The 18386-nt window shown below is 36.2% G+C and overlaps 1 protein-coding gene across 1 annotated transcript; it reads left to right on the top strand.

Annotated features, from left to right (window-relative positions):
- The first annotated feature begins 2130 nt into the window (after window positions 1-2130).
- LOC106640224 (uncharacterized) lies at window positions 2131-17346 on the top strand. Its single transcript, XM_089598857.1, has 19 exons — window positions 2131-2457; window positions 3781-6799; window positions 7213-7610; window positions 8099-8378; window positions 8523-8731; window positions 8931-9044; window positions 10082-10444; window positions 10957-11229; window positions 11794-12018; window positions 12545-12644; window positions 12717-12812; window positions 12948-13045; window positions 13129-13392; window positions 13680-13922; window positions 14079-14243; window positions 14344-14754; window positions 14963-15640; window positions 15784-15880; window positions 15951-17346. The coding sequence occupies exons 2-19, from the start codon at window positions 3922-3924 to the stop codon at window positions 16406-16408; spliced, it is 7350 nt and encodes a 2449-aa protein (XP_089454983.1). The 5' UTR covers window positions 2131-2457; window positions 3781-3921; the 3' UTR covers window positions 16409-17346.
- The last annotated feature ends 1040 nt before the right edge of the window (window positions 17347-18386 follow it).

The raw sequence follows: 18386 nt of genomic DNA, 5'->3' as shown, positions 1-18386 counted from the left end.
AAAACCAGCCGCAACTAGTTGTGTAGATAGAAAATAAAAAGTTGACATTGGCTGTGCTGTTTACGGCAAGTTTACAAATAATCTTTTGCCTGAAAATCGACCTCCTATAAGAATATTAATACTTTTGTATGAATAATAATTTATCAATTGCATTGTAAAATTACGTGTGAAATGAAGAGTTAAAAGTAAAGTTTGAAATTATGTCATTGTTTACTGTCATTGAACATTTCGCATGTGTGCAATAAATTGATACAGGATTATACAGATACCTATTATTTTGCTGGGTGAGAAAGACGGATATTTGGTTTTGTTAGCATATTCCAGCGGTAATCTCCATTCCTAGGAGATTCTTCGTGTGGCTGCTTCTTTATAAGACCTTTTTTCTTCAGTTGTCTCTTTTCGACCGATTAATATACGTGTATATTTGATCGTGATTTACGATTTCTGTAACACAAATTTTGTTATGTACATATTATATAAGTTAACTGTTTATTGGAAATCTAAAGTTGAAGGGCTGTTCTTTCATTAGTTAATGGTAAAAGGTCAAGAGTATTGTAATTTTATAAATATTGTCGATTTTATGAGCCATATAAGATAAGTAGAATATTGATAGTTTTGGAGGTCGATTTTTAGGTAAAAGATAAATTGTAAAGCAATTTAAATTAAGTGAGATCCAATGCTCCATTTTTAGAAGACTCTTCCTGTGTAACTGAACTTCTTTTTTAAACTTTTTTTCCTTAGTTGTCTCTTTTGGACTTATTACTTTATGTATCTATTTAATCATTGTTCAAGATTTCTGTAACACAAATCTTGGTACGTACATATTATATAAGTTAGCTGTTTATTTAAAGTTGAAAGTTAAAGGGCTGTGCTTCCGCGAATTAATGATAAAAGGTCTAAAGTATTTTAATTTTGTAAATATGGTAGATTTTATGAGCCATATAAGATAAGTGGAATATTTATACTTTTCAGGGTCCATTTACAGGTAAAAGACATATTGTAAACTTGCCGCAAACAGCACGAACTACGTCAACTTTTTATTATCTATCTACAAGATTAGTTGCGGCTGGTTTATAATTATCAAAGTGACTTTACTGTAAGTAGCAATAATTATTTTGGATCAGCGCCATCTAGCGGTCTTTATTTTTTGGCCAAAAGTGGCTACTAAAATTCTCAATCAGAGCATTCAGGATTAGAGCCATTTAGTCAATTATAAACCAGCCGCAACTCATGATAAAGCTATAAAATAAAAAAATAACCATATATGTGTTTTTGGCGGCAAGTTAACAATCTGTCTTATGCTTGAAAATTTATCTTCAAAAGTACAAACACATAGGAGGTCAATTTTTTGGTAGAAAATAGATTGTTAACTTGCCGCTTAAAATACATTTATTGTTATTTTTTTATTTTATAGCTTTATCATGAGTTGCGGCTGGTTTATATTTGACTAAATGGCTCTAATCCTGAATGCTCTGATTGAGAATTTTAGGAGCCACTTTTGGCCAAAAAATAAAGACCACTAGATGGCGCTGATCCAAATAACTATTGCCATTCACAGCAAAGTCACTTTGATAATTATAAACCAGCCGCAACTAATTTTATAGATATATAATAAAAAGTTGACGTGGTCTATGCTGTTTGCGGCAAGTTTACAATCTATTTTTTACTCAAAAGTCGACCTCTAAAAATAGAGACATTCATATGGTTTAATAAAATCGACCATATGGCATTACTTAGTAGTAATTTTTTTAATTACTACACATAACTTCACGTACATCTTACACCGTGCTCTCTTTACCAGAATGATAAAATCAGAGGCTGTAAAGTTACGTAGGTCGTGGTGGTAACGCCGCTTGGGGTGTTTTCCGCAATCGTCGTCACCAGCAAGTAATTTAAATTTGCGCTCTACGTTACCGTCAGATCAGTAAGTCAACTACCTTGAATTAAATTGGCGCTGTAATAAGCAAGAAATCCAAGTTTTTAGGCCTACTATACTTTTCGCAAAAAGCCGAGAAAAATAATACCGCTAGATGGCGCTGATATGAGTTTTTTTATTTTTAAGCACTGAAGGACTGAAGAGATTAACCACCATACCAATTATATGATCCGCAGTTTGTTTGGAACCCGCGTTCTGACAACAGCAGACAACAATAAGTACGCCTGCTGGTATACATATACACTAAGTCTAGAACAATAGTGAAATTCGAATTATTTTAATTATAGGTACACAATGTATATCTTAACTATTAATACTAATGAGTGTCTTACGTTACTGCGTACATGTATCGATATCGAAATTTTGTGTACCTAATAAATGTAAAGGCTATAAGTATAAGGTGAATAATATACTTTATACACACTGTAAACCAAGCCATAAAAACCAAAACACCGAACAAACTGAGCTAAAAAGTGGATGTGCTATACATCAGTTGCACACTGGATCAAAGAGAAAAAATAGTACGTACGATTTGTACTCAAATTGAGACGCTTGTTATAAAAATTGAATGAATTGCTGAAAAAAAAAAAAATTACAAGTACTTTATACAAGTTAAAACGTTTTAAGTACAGAGACGATGCTGTAATTGCTTTGTTAAAGGTGAAATTATGCTGTTTCATGCTCTTCTAAAAGTTCGGAATAATATTAAGTGAAATGGGAACTCTATGGTGACGAAACAATGAAATAAATTTGTGTTTGTGTGTACTGAAAACCTCCGTCCTCCGTCTCTCGATAGTCTCGATATTGATCATGAACACTTACTAATATTATCATCTTTTATTAAGTTGTAGAGGGATTATCTCGAAATTTCCAGCTAAGTATATTAACTTATTTTGTAAGAGAAAAAAAAATTTTTGTTTTTTGATTGACAAATAGTAAGTTCTAAGTATCATACAATCATCGTTTTTGATCAATTAAAAATCATTTTAATAAATGCAATTAAGTATATATGCTTTGTCGGAAAAATCGAGAGTCTATACCCTTGCATGGGTTTACATAACCCCCTCTATTGTTTGTATATGTCAAGGAGGGACGAAAGAGAGACAGAGAGAGAAAACGCGTTAAAAGCTTGTGATGTTTAAGTATAAAACGCTCGTTGATAAGTGGATTACGGCTTCCCGTACGTAGACTCATTAAGTTACAGTTGATTTAATAAAATCGGTGCATTAATTTTTTTTATAAGGGTTCCGTGGTCGCGCCCGCGGAATTTCGTATCTATTGATCCAGAGCATGAATTTCAGTTTTTAGTGCCATTTGTGTGTGCTGTAGAATAATTTTTTTCATATAAACTTTTTTTTGTGTAAGTACGTGCGTTTGATTCGTTTATTTTAAATCGAAATTGATACTTCACTTCAAAAATAAAAAATAAAAGGCAATGGTTTTTTTACCATTTTAAGAATTATTGTTAATTTTACCAGTTAGTTACAGATATTGACTATTTTATTGCACTGATAGAGAATTTTTGTAAAAATCCAAATTTCTGTGTAATCTTTTGCTCAGATGACATACAATTTATACTTATATTACCTTCGGTTTTTATTTTCCATTGTTAACTTTATTAAAACAATTAAAACAGACGTGTTAATTTTAAATAGTTTTGAAAATTAGTATTCAATGATGTTAATAATTTTTTGATAAAAATAGTAACTACAGTAAATGCTTAAAAGTGATTTATATGCTATAATTTTTTGTTTCCAACCTAAGAAAGGATCAAAAGTTTGTTACAATTTTATCTTAAGAATCACAATAAAAATTAAATGCAACAGATTTTTTTTTTTTTTCAGTGCAGCATAGAAAAATTGCAAGCATAAATTTAACAGCAGTTCAGAAGAAAAACGAATATGCACAATATTATAAAATCTGAGGACGCGGCTTTTTTACATGCATGTACAAGAATTTTTCAATGAATATACTGTATAGAAATCATGGAATCAAAACAAAATGGCAACAATTATCAAGAAAATAAACGTTTTTTATCACGTTTACACAACTCGAAGGAAGAATTTCACAAGCAGTATGAAAAGTTTTACGGTGATAAAGTAAAAGCTAAACAACTTTACCTGCAACTACTATCTGAACTGAGAAAAGCTATAATAGGAGATAATGTCGATAATTTTGAACGTTTAATTAGTTTTCTTAGTTATATCACTGACTCGGAGAGTCGTGAAAATTTGATATCCTTTTATTATAATGAGGCTAATGTGCTCAATGTTTCGAAAAGTACAAATTTGTTGATTTTTATCTCTAAACATAATAGTTTTAATATTATGAAATACGTGCTTAATAATGTTACTATTTTAAGAAACTTTACTTTGAACTGTAAAACAGAATATGTTCCAGACGATGTTGATGAAGCTGGTCATACAGCATTTTACTATGCCTTGCGATCAAACAATATCGAGTTGACTGACATACTTATTCACAAATGGCCAGGCAATTATTTTGTTTGCAACCTAGATAAGTTAGATACAATTTTATCAAAAGCTTACGAAGAGTTAAGGTTGAAAAATGTGGTGTTGACTAAGGAGATGGAACTCTATGTTGAAGATAAATTGGTTCATCTTCGATTTAATTCTGATACTTCCAAATGTGATAACATATCATCCAAAGTAATTTCACTTAGTAAAATTAAGGAAAGAATAGTGTTAGTGTTAGAGAGTATTAGGTTACTGAAAGAAATACCTCAGGTGGATGATAGATTTTTATTTGTCGCAAAATTTATCGCACAAAACATTTCGGTTTTAAAACAACAGTTAAAATCAACATACGACAGTTTACCTTGGGAAGAGATAGAGTTTTGTTTAATTAGTTTTGTGTCTTCGTACATTAAGAGACAAGAGATCAACTTATTTTATAGAGTCGTACTAAGTAGGAGCAGAATATTGAAACATTTAACGAGTTTTGAGAAAAAACTTGATGAACTGAAAAAAAGCTTAGAAAATTATCGTGTGGAAGATTTAGCTGTTCTTCCCGAAGTCAACCGCGACAAAATTGTTGCCAAAATCACTACAGATAACCCAAAGCTTAGCGAATTATATAATGACTACCATGACATTAGAGATATTCATTCTTTACAGAAAATAAGCAATTACGTACAGTTGGCAACAATTGCCGATCCTAAGGAGAGACAAGGCCAACTGGCCATCATCCGAAGTTTACAGCTTATTGGAGAGTATTTGAAAAATACTCTGGAATCACCCAAGTTGTCAAACTTTACGAGTGAACTGTTGCTTTTATCCTTACCAAATAACACTAGAAAAATATTTATTAATCTGCGAAATTCACCTTCGCACGTTTACGCTTTAACCAAAAGACTAGAGATCAAAGATAACGAAGACATGGAGTACTTTATTACTATCCAAAAGGACATTCAAAAAACCTGTAGTATTATTACTTATATTTTGTACAAAAGTAAAATCAAAGCGATCAAAGTCCTCCTCCGAAAAATTGTAGCTAGCGATAGTTTAGACGACTTGAAGGAAATCGCACATCTGTTTCGCGCCTTCGAACTCGATACCGTGGACTTTAGAAATTTGAACGTAATGGAGCACGACATCCTTGACAAACTAATCAAAGAACTAAAGGAAAACGTCATCGAAAAATCCAGTCTCGAAACCCAAATGTTAAAAAAAATGCAGGAAATCATGAGTTTTGAGAAGAAAACGTTAGATAAGAGCCAAAAGGACTACCTCTTGGACGCCAGAATGATAAACGTTCTGTACTCGGACATGCTTGACAAGAATACCGACGACTACGACATCAAACTGACCAAACACTCGGCAGAAATGACGCTCGAGAGCATGAAGTCAAAAATCGAGTCCCACTGTTTAAAGCAGCTCGCGGAACTAGCGGCAGAAATCGCACGGACCAACAAGCTCAAGACAAAATGCGAGAATCTCGTAGAAATCAACCGACTGGCCTGCGAGATTATTTACGTAGCGAAGTTTGAGGGCGAAACTAACGACTGGATCGACGATCTCCAGGGAAAGCTGAACAACAGTTCTTTCATCGACGACAGCAGGCAGCCTTGCAACGATTGCTCACTGTCCGAGGACGACAAGTCGAAACAGCTAGCGTCCAAGCTGGTTGAACTGAAGAACATCTTGAACATCAGCCTAATCAACAACGAACTGCAGTTTCCCATGAGCAAAGGTGGCGAGAAGCTCCTGGCCGTATTGGAGATGCTGATTCTCGACATATTGTCGATTCTAGGGAGCTCCAAGGGTCTGGAGAACAACTTACTATTTGTGGACGAAAACGCGCCTACTCTCATCGGCAAGTGCTTGCGCAATCATCTTGCCCACGACAACACGCTCGTGGACGTGTTACTGTCCGATCCGTCGATCACCATGTTCCTAAACGCGAAAAAGCTCATAGCCGAAGACACGATCGAGAGCAGTAAGAAGATCGGTAAATTCGTCGCGGACGATCCAGTGAAAGTGAAAGTTCGATTCAACCAAGCTCTGAACGTCGTTGACAGCCAAGAGAAGATGTTCGCTGCTCTGGAGCACGGCGACCTGGAGGCTGTGAAGAGCTGCATCGCCAGGGGTGCTGAGATCAATGGCAAAAACGTCGACTCGTGGACAGCGCTGCACTTTGCCGCCAAGAGTCCCAACATCGAGGTCATGAGGTTCGTGCTGGAAAGTAACACGGACGTGAACGTCAAGAACAGGAGTGGTCAGAGTCCGCTGCACATCGCCTCGATGAGCGGTAACAAGCACATCGTTCAGCTGCTGATCAAAGAGAAGCGCCTTTATGCCAACGAAAAGGACAACGATGGCAGGACCCCGCTGCACTATGCCGGTATATATTATTGTTTTTGTGACGTTACGTCCTATTGTTTTACTTTGCCGTTTACCCGATGCCAGTCACTTTTCTTCCTGCTTTTGCGTTTCACTATTTTATAATTTATTCAACTTGTTCGACAACAACTCGGAAAATTGTATAGATGTATGGGTTCAAGGCAATAAAAGGTATATACACGAAGCATAGGCGTGGAACTTGTCTAAAAAAAAAAAAAAAAAAAAATTTCATTTAGTTTTAATTGATTCATTGCTAGACATTGAACTTAACTTATTCGCAAATTTTTGTTGGAAGAGTACTTGTTGTTTATTTAAAGTTGCTCCTTACCACCTAGTAGCGTAATATTATTAAACTAAATTATGAATATTGTATTGTACCGCTGATATTTTTTTCTGTTAACTATGATATTTTAGCGAAAAACGGACACAAAGATGTACTTGAAATGTTGCTGAAGTACAAGGTACAGCAGAGCGTGATAGACAAAAACGGCTTCTCCGCCCTTCATTACGGCATTAGAAATGGCCATAAAGAAGCAGTAATGATGTTGATGAACAAAGAGATGAACGTCGACGAAAACAAGGCGTACAGTGGGTACAGTCTTCTTCACCTTGCCGCTGATAAGGGACAGGTGGATCTAGTCAATTATTTTCTCAAGCTCAAAGCTAACATTTGCGCGATCAGCGAGCGAGGTACAACTCCCCTTCATCTCGCCTCTCTCCGAGGCTTCCTGGAAATCGTCAAAATCCTCATTACCAAGGGCTCAAACGTCAATGCCAAATGCAAAGATGGCGCAACGCCTTTACACCTCGCGGTCAGTAATACATTTATTTTTATAACTCTGCTCCTTACACAATTTGAATTTTTTGTACCAGTCTTTGTAGCTCCTAATGTTATTTTTCCTACAGTTTCTTTCTCAATTTTCTTTCATATTGTATTTCAAAATCACGTGGTCAACTCTAACCAATTTAATTACGAATACAATTTCCGTCACGTGACAGTCAATCTTCCAAGGGTGAAAGAAAGCTCGGAAATAGACTTGGTGCAATTTAAAGAACCAATCTTTCACTCTTCACCCACTGCTTTGTCCTGTGTAACTTTACATTGAAAAAGAGAGAGTGTTCTTTGTTACGCTATTTTAACTTGCAATAAAAATAAATTACAAACCGATCTCCCTACCGATCTATTTGAACGTTTTTAAACAAAAATAATAACGACTTTTGTCATTGGTGGCTACTATTATGAAAAATACCATCAATATTGTTATTGTTGTTGACGTTTTGAAATGAATCGATGCCATAGGTTGAATTCGGCTTCAAAGACATCGCCGAGCTCCTGATAAAAAACGGCGCTGACCCAAACGCCTCGTACAACAACTGTTTGTATACTCCTCTTCATTACGCAGCGAAGGAAGGTCGCGCAGATCTCGTTGACATGTTACTGAAGAAGGGTGCCAAGCCGATGGCCATGTCGAGCTCCAACTTGACCCCGTTGCATCTGGCGGTCCGTAGTGGTCATCTGCAAACAGTCGACGTGTTTTTCCGACACGGAATCAACGTTGCGAGCAACCCCCTTCTGCACGGTAAAACTTTGACGTTAGTTAAGATTAATTTAGAAGTTGGTTGAGAAATGCGAATCCGCGTGTATTGGGGGGGGGGGGGTGTTGCCAAAAAGTCCACGAGTAAATCGCGATTGATAAAAATTGTTCATGATAATCAAACCGTAGTGGCCATCGAGTTCGGCTTCAAGGATCTCAGTTATTACTTGATCGAGCACAACGCGGACGTTAACGCCCAAATTATGAATGTTGGGCCTCTTTACGTGGCAGCAGCTGTTGGGCAAATAGAGATCGTTGAGTTGCTATTGGCAAAGGGTGTTGAGATCGACGTCAAAGATACCGACGGATTTACACCACTACTGGCAGCTGTGGATAAGGTAACGTATATTGTTTACACTTTCTCTAACTTAAACCACTGTAATATCCAGTTTCCCTCAGAAACTTTAACGGCACTTTTCAATACAAATTTTTTTCTTCTTCTATGAAAAAAGAGTGTATTTTAAACCAGATTTATTAGCTACTTTTTTTGGTAAAGTTATTGCGTCATACCTAATATTTAATTGTTTACTTGATAAGGGTCATAAAGATATTGTCGAGTTGCTGTTAAAAAATGGGGCTGACTTACATGCGCGTACCAACACGAGTGCGACGACGTTACATATTGCTGCCACGAACGGCGATGCAGAAATGGTAAGCACATTTAATGCAAATCATCAATCAAAATAAAATACTTGAGATATGCTATACGCAGTACACAAGATTAATGGTACTTGAAAATTTTATGCAATTAGGACGCGAAGGTAGCTCCAGCGCTAGTAATTAGTGATAAGTTTTGAATAGTAATTGTTTAATAATTAGAGCTACTTTAGTTGGATCATCAACATTATTATTTAATAACGAGCTCTCGAAGATTCATATGGTACAGCGCTCGCTCTAAAATCTGTAGGGCCGTAGTCCAAATCTCGGCTCTGACTATATTTTTTTTTTGGCACCTCTCCTATTTAGTATGGTGTAACAATGCCTTACCGCGCCATCCAATTGTAAAGGAAAAGATAAATCTAGTATCGAGGTCTAATGCTTACCGTACCATCGAAACGGTGGGAATCAACAATGCCTCGAAAAAAACCCTTCCGAGCATGTACGGATTGAATACGGCACACCAATATTACAAATACAAGTGACCCAAAACCGATAATATAGGTACCAACAAGAACTCATATTCTTATAAATTGTAGTAAACATTTGATACTCTAAATTAGGCTCCCCATACAAATCCTACTGGTGATATTAAAATTGTACTAACGTTGCTGTAACTATGAGAATAAACTGGTAAACACCGCAAAGTTACGTAAAAACGAGTATAACCCAAAACAAGCCCGTAACCATTGTTAATTTTCGATTGCTTTTCAAATTTTTTTTTTTTTTTTTTTTCCAATCAAGAGCACGGCCTCAGCAAGTTATTTGAACACTAACGCAGCCGAAATGACCTACTAATATATAGTGCCCAGTAAGGAGAAATGCTTTCAATCCAGCGTTCCCGTATATATTTCTCATAGAATGATACACGTGCCATGATTAATCAATTGATTCTCTTATTCCTCACGAAATAACCGCATCTAATTGAAATTGAGTGAAAAATATTTGCGCATGAAAAACCATTTGTACATTCAAAATTGTGCGGTTTGGTTGATGATGAACGTGAATTTGCCGATTCTCGAAAATCATAGGTTGACCTGCTCATCAAAAAGAAGGCCAACGTCAATGCGACGGACTCGAACAAGGTGAAACCCCTGCACTTGGCCGCACAATTTGGATACGTTAGTATCACAGACTCGCTGATAAATAATGCGGCTGAGATTAACGCGAGGGACAGCAACGGAACGACCGCGGTACAGATGGCTGCCGAGAGTGGGTACAAAAAGGTTGTAGAGATTTTGATAGGTAACGAGGTGCTAGTCAACACGAAGAACAAGCACGGCTGCACGACCCTATCATCGGCGGTAAAAAGCAGCGATCCAGAAATCGTTGAGATGCTCATAAATAGCGGGGCGGACGTGAACGCCGAGAACGGCCAGCCAATACTCTATGCGGTATGTTTTTGGTTTCATACACATTTTTTTAATCTCATTACCGCAATTATCGCAAATGGCCATTGTAAAATCTTGTACTAAGAGGGGGAATTTTTCCATCTCTGTGTGAAAGTAATATCTGTGTTCCTACGTGACATCCTTTCACTGGGATACCCAGGATACTTTTCTCGTTGAAAACAGCTCAGAAATAACTCCGAGTGTGTCCACCGAAAATCGAACCCTCGTCTCCCATAGTATAGTCCCATTGCTGATGTGTCCAAAGCGCGCTGACCACTGAGTCAAAATCCCTTCAAATGCAATGTTAGACTCGCCAACAGTTGATTATTAGCGTGTTGAGCAACCTCGATGATATTGGGTCCACCACCTTGGCAATTTATAAATCATAACCGTATTATTTTATCACAGAGTATTAACAGTCTGCAAAATCATTTTGGCCTTTACTCGCGAGAGTAGAGCTAATATTTCTCTTGTGGGCGAGCTACCGATGATAATGATGATAAAACGTGTATTAGGTGTTGTCGGGCTTCGCGGACATTGTCGAGGTTCTTGTGCGAAACAAGGCGCTGGTCAATCTTAAGTACATGGATCAAAATTCGCTTCTACACTTGTCTGTCGCGCGCAACTACAGGAAAGTTACCGAGGCACTCCTAGCTAGTGGCGTTGACGTTAACGCCACTAACAGGAGTAACGTGACGCCCTTATCCGTCGCCATTTCCATGGGCTCCGTTGATATTGTTGCGATATTGTTGGCCCATGGTGCCGATATTTATGCAACCATCAAGGAGGTATGTTAAAAAAATTATTAATTCATTCTTCTTCGGCACGTATTCCAATACAATATGTAGTATCCCTGTTACATACAATGTTGAAATGGTATTTTTAATACTAAAAAATAAATTGCTGTAATGTAACAAAGACCTGTAAATTTAGATCTTTAAATGGTTTTACCAACTCGACTAGAAAAAGTTCATAACTCGTAATTGCTCGCTCGGAAATGGAGTTAAAATACTGTTTTAGATCAATGTAATGAAAAAAAAAAAAAAAAAAAAAAAACATCTTTCACGTAATGTTTCTATCGCTAATAACCGACAGAAAAATGTCTTTGTTTTAGAGCATTGAAATCCAGATAACTTATTCGCTCGTTCGCTGGTATTGGAGGTTTGTTCGGTACATTTAACGCGGCCGTCATTCAATTATCGTGCGAAAAATGACGACGATTAAGTTCTCCTCTCGCGCGACACAGCAAGTTTGAAAACAATTTTTAAAACAACGTCGGGGCGAAATTAACCGAATAACCCTTTAATTTTCGATTTTCATAAAAGTGATGACACTCTTCGCGTATAATGCAGGGCCTGACCCCGCTACACATAGCATCCTGCGAGGGTAATGTCGACGTATTGGAGATCTTACTGCGCCACGGCGTCGATGCAAACATCAAGGACGACGAGAGCCGGACCCCTCTGGAGATGGCCATTGCTTACGGCTCGTCTAAGGTTGCCAAGATTCTTTTTCATCACACCAAAGTTAACATCAACAGCCAAGGCGTCAACGACTTCAGTCTCCTACACATTGCGGTACCCCTTATATTAACAATAATAATATCTTTGAATATTTAATTCTTAGATTTTTTGAATACAAGTAAAATATGATGTGGATGTCAATTAGCTAAGACGCTTGTCTTAAATAAAGCACGTTAGTAAGGAGTGAAATACTTTGCGATGGTCAAGCATAGGGAAAATTTTACCTGTTCCATCTTCATAAATTTTTGTTTGTGTAAAAAAAAAGAAAGATCTCGCATACACTACGACTAAGCATTTTAAAATTTTAGTTACGTAAAGACAGTATATACCTTTAACGTAGATGTCGAAAAATACTTCCTTTTCTAAAAATATCGAGAAAAAAAAATTCTTCAAACAATAAATTTGACGATTTCTTTGTTACTCTATACTGTTATTCTCATAATACTCTCTAATAAATTACAATCGTAATATTGTTAATTGATCACAATCTTTCAATAATCAGCTTCGTTACGTTATCCAATTTACATGTATTATTATTTTTTTCATGTATTTTTGATTTCACGCGTAATTATTTGCATAGGCACAGGAAGGCAACAACGAAATCACAAAATACTTCATTAACAACGGTGCTAACGTACACGCGAGAGACGTGTTCGATTCCAAGCCGATCCACGAAGCAGGCGAGTTTTAAATTCATTACAGTATATTATTCAGTCTTTGATACATTATTATAATCACTTTGTGTACTATAGCCAAGCGAGGCCACGTTGAAGTTGTCAAAATTTATGTTGACTACGGCCTACCGGTCGACGACTTTGGAAGAAACAACCAAACGCCCCTACATTATGGTGATTATAATAATTATAATATTACGTTGTATTTTAGAATCTTGTGATTTTTATTTTGTGTTGTATTACTTACACATTTTTTTTCTTTTTTTTTTTTTTTTATAAATTAAATAATACAATTCATTTTCATCCCAGCTTGTCTTGGCGGACACTCGAACGTTGCCAGGTACCTACTCGAGCGTGGTGCTGATGTCAACGCCAAAGACTGTAACGAGACCACCCCTCTTCATTTAGTAATACATTTTTTAGCATACTAAAAAAATTCAAATAACCTAGTTGTTCATTGTGTAAAGTTAAACTATATTTTTTCGCAAAGGCCTCGATTTCTGGCTACAAAGAGTTTATTGAAGTGCTCCTGGAGTACGGAGCATTCTATAATGTTGTGGATGCTCTAGGCCGCAAGCCGATTGAGATAACCGAAAACGATGATGTCATCAACCTTTTTCACACCACTGAACGCCTCTTCAAGTCTGTCAAGCAAAATAACTGTGCAGAAGTGCAGCAGTGCATCAAGGCGAAGGCCTTCGTGAATGCGAGGAGCGTTGATAATGTCACGCCTCTGCATCACGCATCCTGGAAGGTAGTATAACTTTTAAATCTTAAGCTATGGTGATCCGTGCTGTAAATGGCTGAGATTAAAAAAAAAAAAACTTTTTTAAATTTATTTTTGATAAAATGAAATTAAAGAGATAAATTTGCATGAATTAAATAATATTGTTTACTGATTAAATGTTACCAAATTCATACTGAATAATATGAAAAAAAAAAAAAAATTGCGAAAATCATTTCGTAAACACATTTTACTGTTTTTTACTTGAATTTTGATTGATTTATAAAGTTGTAAATTTTTCTTATAAATTTTCGTAGGGCTATGATGAAATCGTAAATATTCTCCTGCAAAATGGTGCAAATCCTAATGTGGTTGGGAAACAAGGTCTTACCCCGTTGCATTACGCTGCCAAGTTTTCCCATCCTAAGGTGTTAAAAGCCTTGTTGGCTAACGGTGCGGTGTACAATGCCATTTCCGAAACTGGAAAGACCCCCTTAGACCTCGCCAATGACAAGAACGTTGTCCATTTGCTGAGGCTCATTAATGAGTCATTCGAGAGCGTAATTATCATTATTAATTTATAATTTATTAAAATTTATTTTTATTTATTTATTATTATTATTATTATTTTATTTATTTTTTTTTTTCATGAAAAAAAGAGTATTGTTAACACAAATATGTTTATGAATCAGCTGAAAGCTTACATATCCTTGTAGGTAATAGGCTGTGACGCAAAAGTTGTCAACGAAATCAGAAAGTTGAAGGACGTGGAGTCAGTAAAGGCAGTTATGGGTACAGTCAACACAGCAAACAAGTCGCTGATTATGCTAGCGTTACACAGTGGCTTTCCAAAAGTCCATCAGCTGAAGCAGATAATGCAGGTCTGTTACTTTTATATAATATAAAATTATAATTTATTTATGTTCAAAACGTACTTGTAAAAACCTTTACTCACAACTGATATTTTCATCAATAATTTAGGATGACCTAAGCGAGCACATCGAGATGGCCGAGATGTTTATACACCAAGAGAAGTACGAGGAAGCTTTGAAGATCTTCGAGAGGGTATTGAAGAAGAGAACGGAGATATTGGGAGCGATCAATCCCGACACTCTGGACATCCAAAGCCGTATCGCCAAGCTGCTGTACAAGCAGCAAAAGTACCCGGAGGCCCTCGTCTTGCTCGAGGAGATTTACGGCAGGCAAAACGCCATGTTAGGCTCGAGTATAAAAGACACCCTCGGGACCAAAAGTACGATTGCACTGATCATGCACAGGCAGGGCAAGAGTGAGGAAGCTTTCAAACTATACGAAGAGATATACATGAAACAGAGGGAGACTGCCGGCGTACCTGACAACGATATCCTAAATACGCGCTTTCACATGGCCGTGGTGAGTTAATTTTTAATAATACCTTCTTTACCTCCTGTATCTTTGGGCCTGACTTATCTTTAACTTTCCGTGCCATACCTGTTGATGGCTTTGTTTTTGTCTTTAAAATCACTTTTCTTGTTTCCCTCATTCACCACTTAAATTATAAATTGTCAGGGATGATTAATTGGTTATTTTATTCTTTCATCCATCCATATGTATCATTAAGGTGCTAGAGGGTTTGGGCAAGTACGATGAAGCCATGGCGATTTTCAACGAGGTCTTAGAGAAGCAGAAGAAGTCGATGGGTATGCGTGACCCAGAAACCATTACGACCCTTAACAATATAGCCGCTCTTCTCGAACGCACGGGCAACAGCGACGAGGCCCTCAAGGTCTATCGAAAGGTGTACGAGGTGCGCAAGATAATACTCGGACCAACGCACTCCGACACCCTCAAGACGTTGTTCCACATAAATTCCGTGCTCGTTCACCAGGGCAAATTCAGGGAGGCACTGGAGGCTTACGAGGATCTCCTCGACACTCAGCGAAACGTTTTTGGACCCAAGCACATAATTACCCTCAATACCTGGCACAACATCGCCCAGACGTACATGTACTCTGGCAAATACGTAAGCGCTCTGAAGATCCTGACGTCGTGCCTTGGTCCAAGAAAAGTCATATTGGGCGCCGAGCATTCCGACATCCTACGGACCGAGCAGATCATCGAGCAAATTCAATTGAGTCTGAAACTCGAGGGTGTCCAAAACAACATTTTGCAGAGTTTCGAGTCCGAGATGAAAATGGCAATCGAGAGAGGGGATGTTAAGTTTATGGAGTATCTCTTTAAGCACATGGTCGACGTTAACGAACAGGATCCGGATGGCAGGACTCTGTTGCACTTCGCCGTGAGTTCAAGGCTAACTTGTCATATTATTTATCAATCGATAAATTATGTACTGTTAATTTTATTTAATCAGTATTATTAGTACTTTTACATTTAGGGTTGATAATAATTGAGACGGTGTAATACATCGATTTTTTATCTAAGGTGAACCTTGGACACGAGGACGTCGTGAGTATGCTGCTCAAGAGCGGGGCCATTGTCACCAAAGCGACGAACAAGGGAAACACACCGTTGCACACAGGTGCAGTAAATTTTCATTTTATTAAAATCGTTGATTTATTTCTCGTCATTTATGACATCTTTATTTTTAGGAACATCACGAGGATACAAAAATATAGTCGAAATACTCCTGAAGCAGGTCAACCGGGACAAGCTTAATGACTTTATCAACGCGAGGACCAGCGTTAACGGGATGACAGCCCTTCACGTTGCGGCGCGCTGTGATGACTACGATATCATAAAAATCTTATTGAAGCACGGGGCCGTTTATGACATCAGGAACAACGAGGACAAGCGGCCGGTTGACTTAGCCAAGGAACCCGAAGCGCTGAGATTGCTTCAATCGATCGATGAGCTCTTTAAGCGAGCAAAGCAAGGCGACGACAAGCTCGTCGAGAGTCTGAAAACTGTCGAGCCTGAGGAGTTCAAGGCCATGACGAACACGCGCGATCATCAGGACAAGTCGATCGTCCAAGTTGCCTTGGTCAATAAGCATCCTCAGCTGGCGGGGAAGCTGCTCAAGCTCCTCAAAACTCAGAATTCGAATTAGTGAGTATACGTTGCATGATCATATAATAAATAACAGCAGTTGTTATGGTGGTGGTGATCATAGTCGGTCGTGACGTCATGTAAATGCTATCATTGTATGGTATTGTTCGTTTATTGTTGTTGTTTTTTTGTTTAATACAAGTAATATCATGAGAAAAAGTGTGTTACTTAGTTTTCATTCCAAGTTCAAGCCACGCTGTGAATTTAACGGACAATAAAAAATGATGTTGAGCCGTTATAATTATATTTGATACGATGTTGTTTATGGTGATGATAATCCTTTGATGGGCTTATTTTCCAAGACTGTGTGGTTAATTTTTCATTCCATTGATGCAGTATTTACAAAAAGTAAACGAAAATAGCTTTTTCATGATTTTTTTATCATAAAATAGGTTTTAGAAAAAAAAGGATTGTTACATTTGTAAGTGTGTTGTTGATTTGAATCGTTAAATAAAAGTGAAACGACTTTTCTTGCATTTAAAGTAGTTTATTTTTATAAAAGATGAAAAAAAAGTAATCAAAGATAAATAGCAAAAAACGAATGGTTCTGAATGCTTTGACGACCTGTTTAAAAACATGTACAAATAAGCTTTAAGTGTGTTTGTGTTACCATGAAAAAAAAGAATCAATACATAAAAAAACAAAGGAAGTGAGTGATCTGAGCAATTATTGCAATCTCAAAATCAAGTTGAACTTTATTGTTAAAATTAAAAAGTAACTGACATCAAGATAATATGTGTTAATCATTGTCTCTGTTGAAGTAAGTTTTATAATTTCATACTTTTAATGTAAAATGTAATTAATACGATGTAAAGTTTAAAAAAAACTGAGATTTGATGAATGCGTGCATTGATGCTATTCATCAATTCAATATATGTACAATTTATAAATATGCTGGAAGTATTTATTGTAGGAAGAAGGTTAATAAAATAAATGTTAAGACAGTGTGGTACAAAAAACATTGATTATATATATTTGACCGAATATACATAAAGGTTGTAAGTTTCTATATACTTAGTATAAATTACTATGTTACTCTACATTTACCTGTCTCTCAACAAATCCTAAAAATGACAGTGTAAGTTACAATGAATTTCTAATTTTTTTTTCATCATGTTGATTTACAAAAAAACAAGTTGCACATTATTTCGTTTATCGGTTTTTTTTCAGTCGATTTTTTAAACATAAATGCAGAACATTGTTTCATAGTTAAAGTATCACTTGGATAGATACAGACTGGCAGTTAAGTAAACATAAATCATCTAAAAATGCAGTTGACCATATTTATACCTGTACAGACAATACATTAGTTAAAGTTTCACTCAAGATGGGTATAAAATATTTTTTTTATTTCAAATTTAGACCTAGGCTCGAAAAACTTTTCTTGCTCACATTTATCCGTTGTTCATACACACATTTAATATACGGATTTATACATCTATTATATAATATAATTATAAAAATTATCGTACACGCATCTTTAAATTACACAAATCATTATCATTAATTATTTATCGCTTCGTTTTCTCTATATTATCATTACATTTTTTGACTCGTAACTAAAATATTTTTTTTTTCTCTATATGATTTTTTTTCGAATAAAATCATTTTGAAAATAAAAAGTTTACAATTTTCAGTTCACTCGATAAATTTTTTTATTAGCATGTTTAGAAAGTCTTATACATCTATATTCTATACACCCAACGTATAGTAACGTATATAATTACACGTACGCACGTTGAAATATAACTTTAGTAAAGTACTTATAGATATTTCAAAGCAATTAATAAGTCAAACATTTCAACATTAACAAATAAAAATACTTACAATTTCTGTTTATTCATATACATATATTTTTTTTAAATTTGAGTAACATAAATTATTTCATGATATTGGTAATATTAAAGAGCGAATAAATTATTGCTCTCATTACGATACAAACCATCGGTAGTGTCATAGGTGCATATTTTACATCACTA

Source organism: Copidosoma floridanum, unplaced genomic scaffold, assembly GCF_036245765.1.
Source record: "Copidosoma floridanum isolate Cflo_tuat_1 unplaced genomic scaffold, Cflo_Japanese_pri ptg000006l, whole genome shotgun sequence".
NCBI lineage: Eukaryota > Metazoa > Arthropoda > Insecta > Hymenoptera > Encyrtidae > Copidosoma > Copidosoma floridanum.
This window is presented reverse-complemented; position numbering and strand designations above follow the sequence as displayed.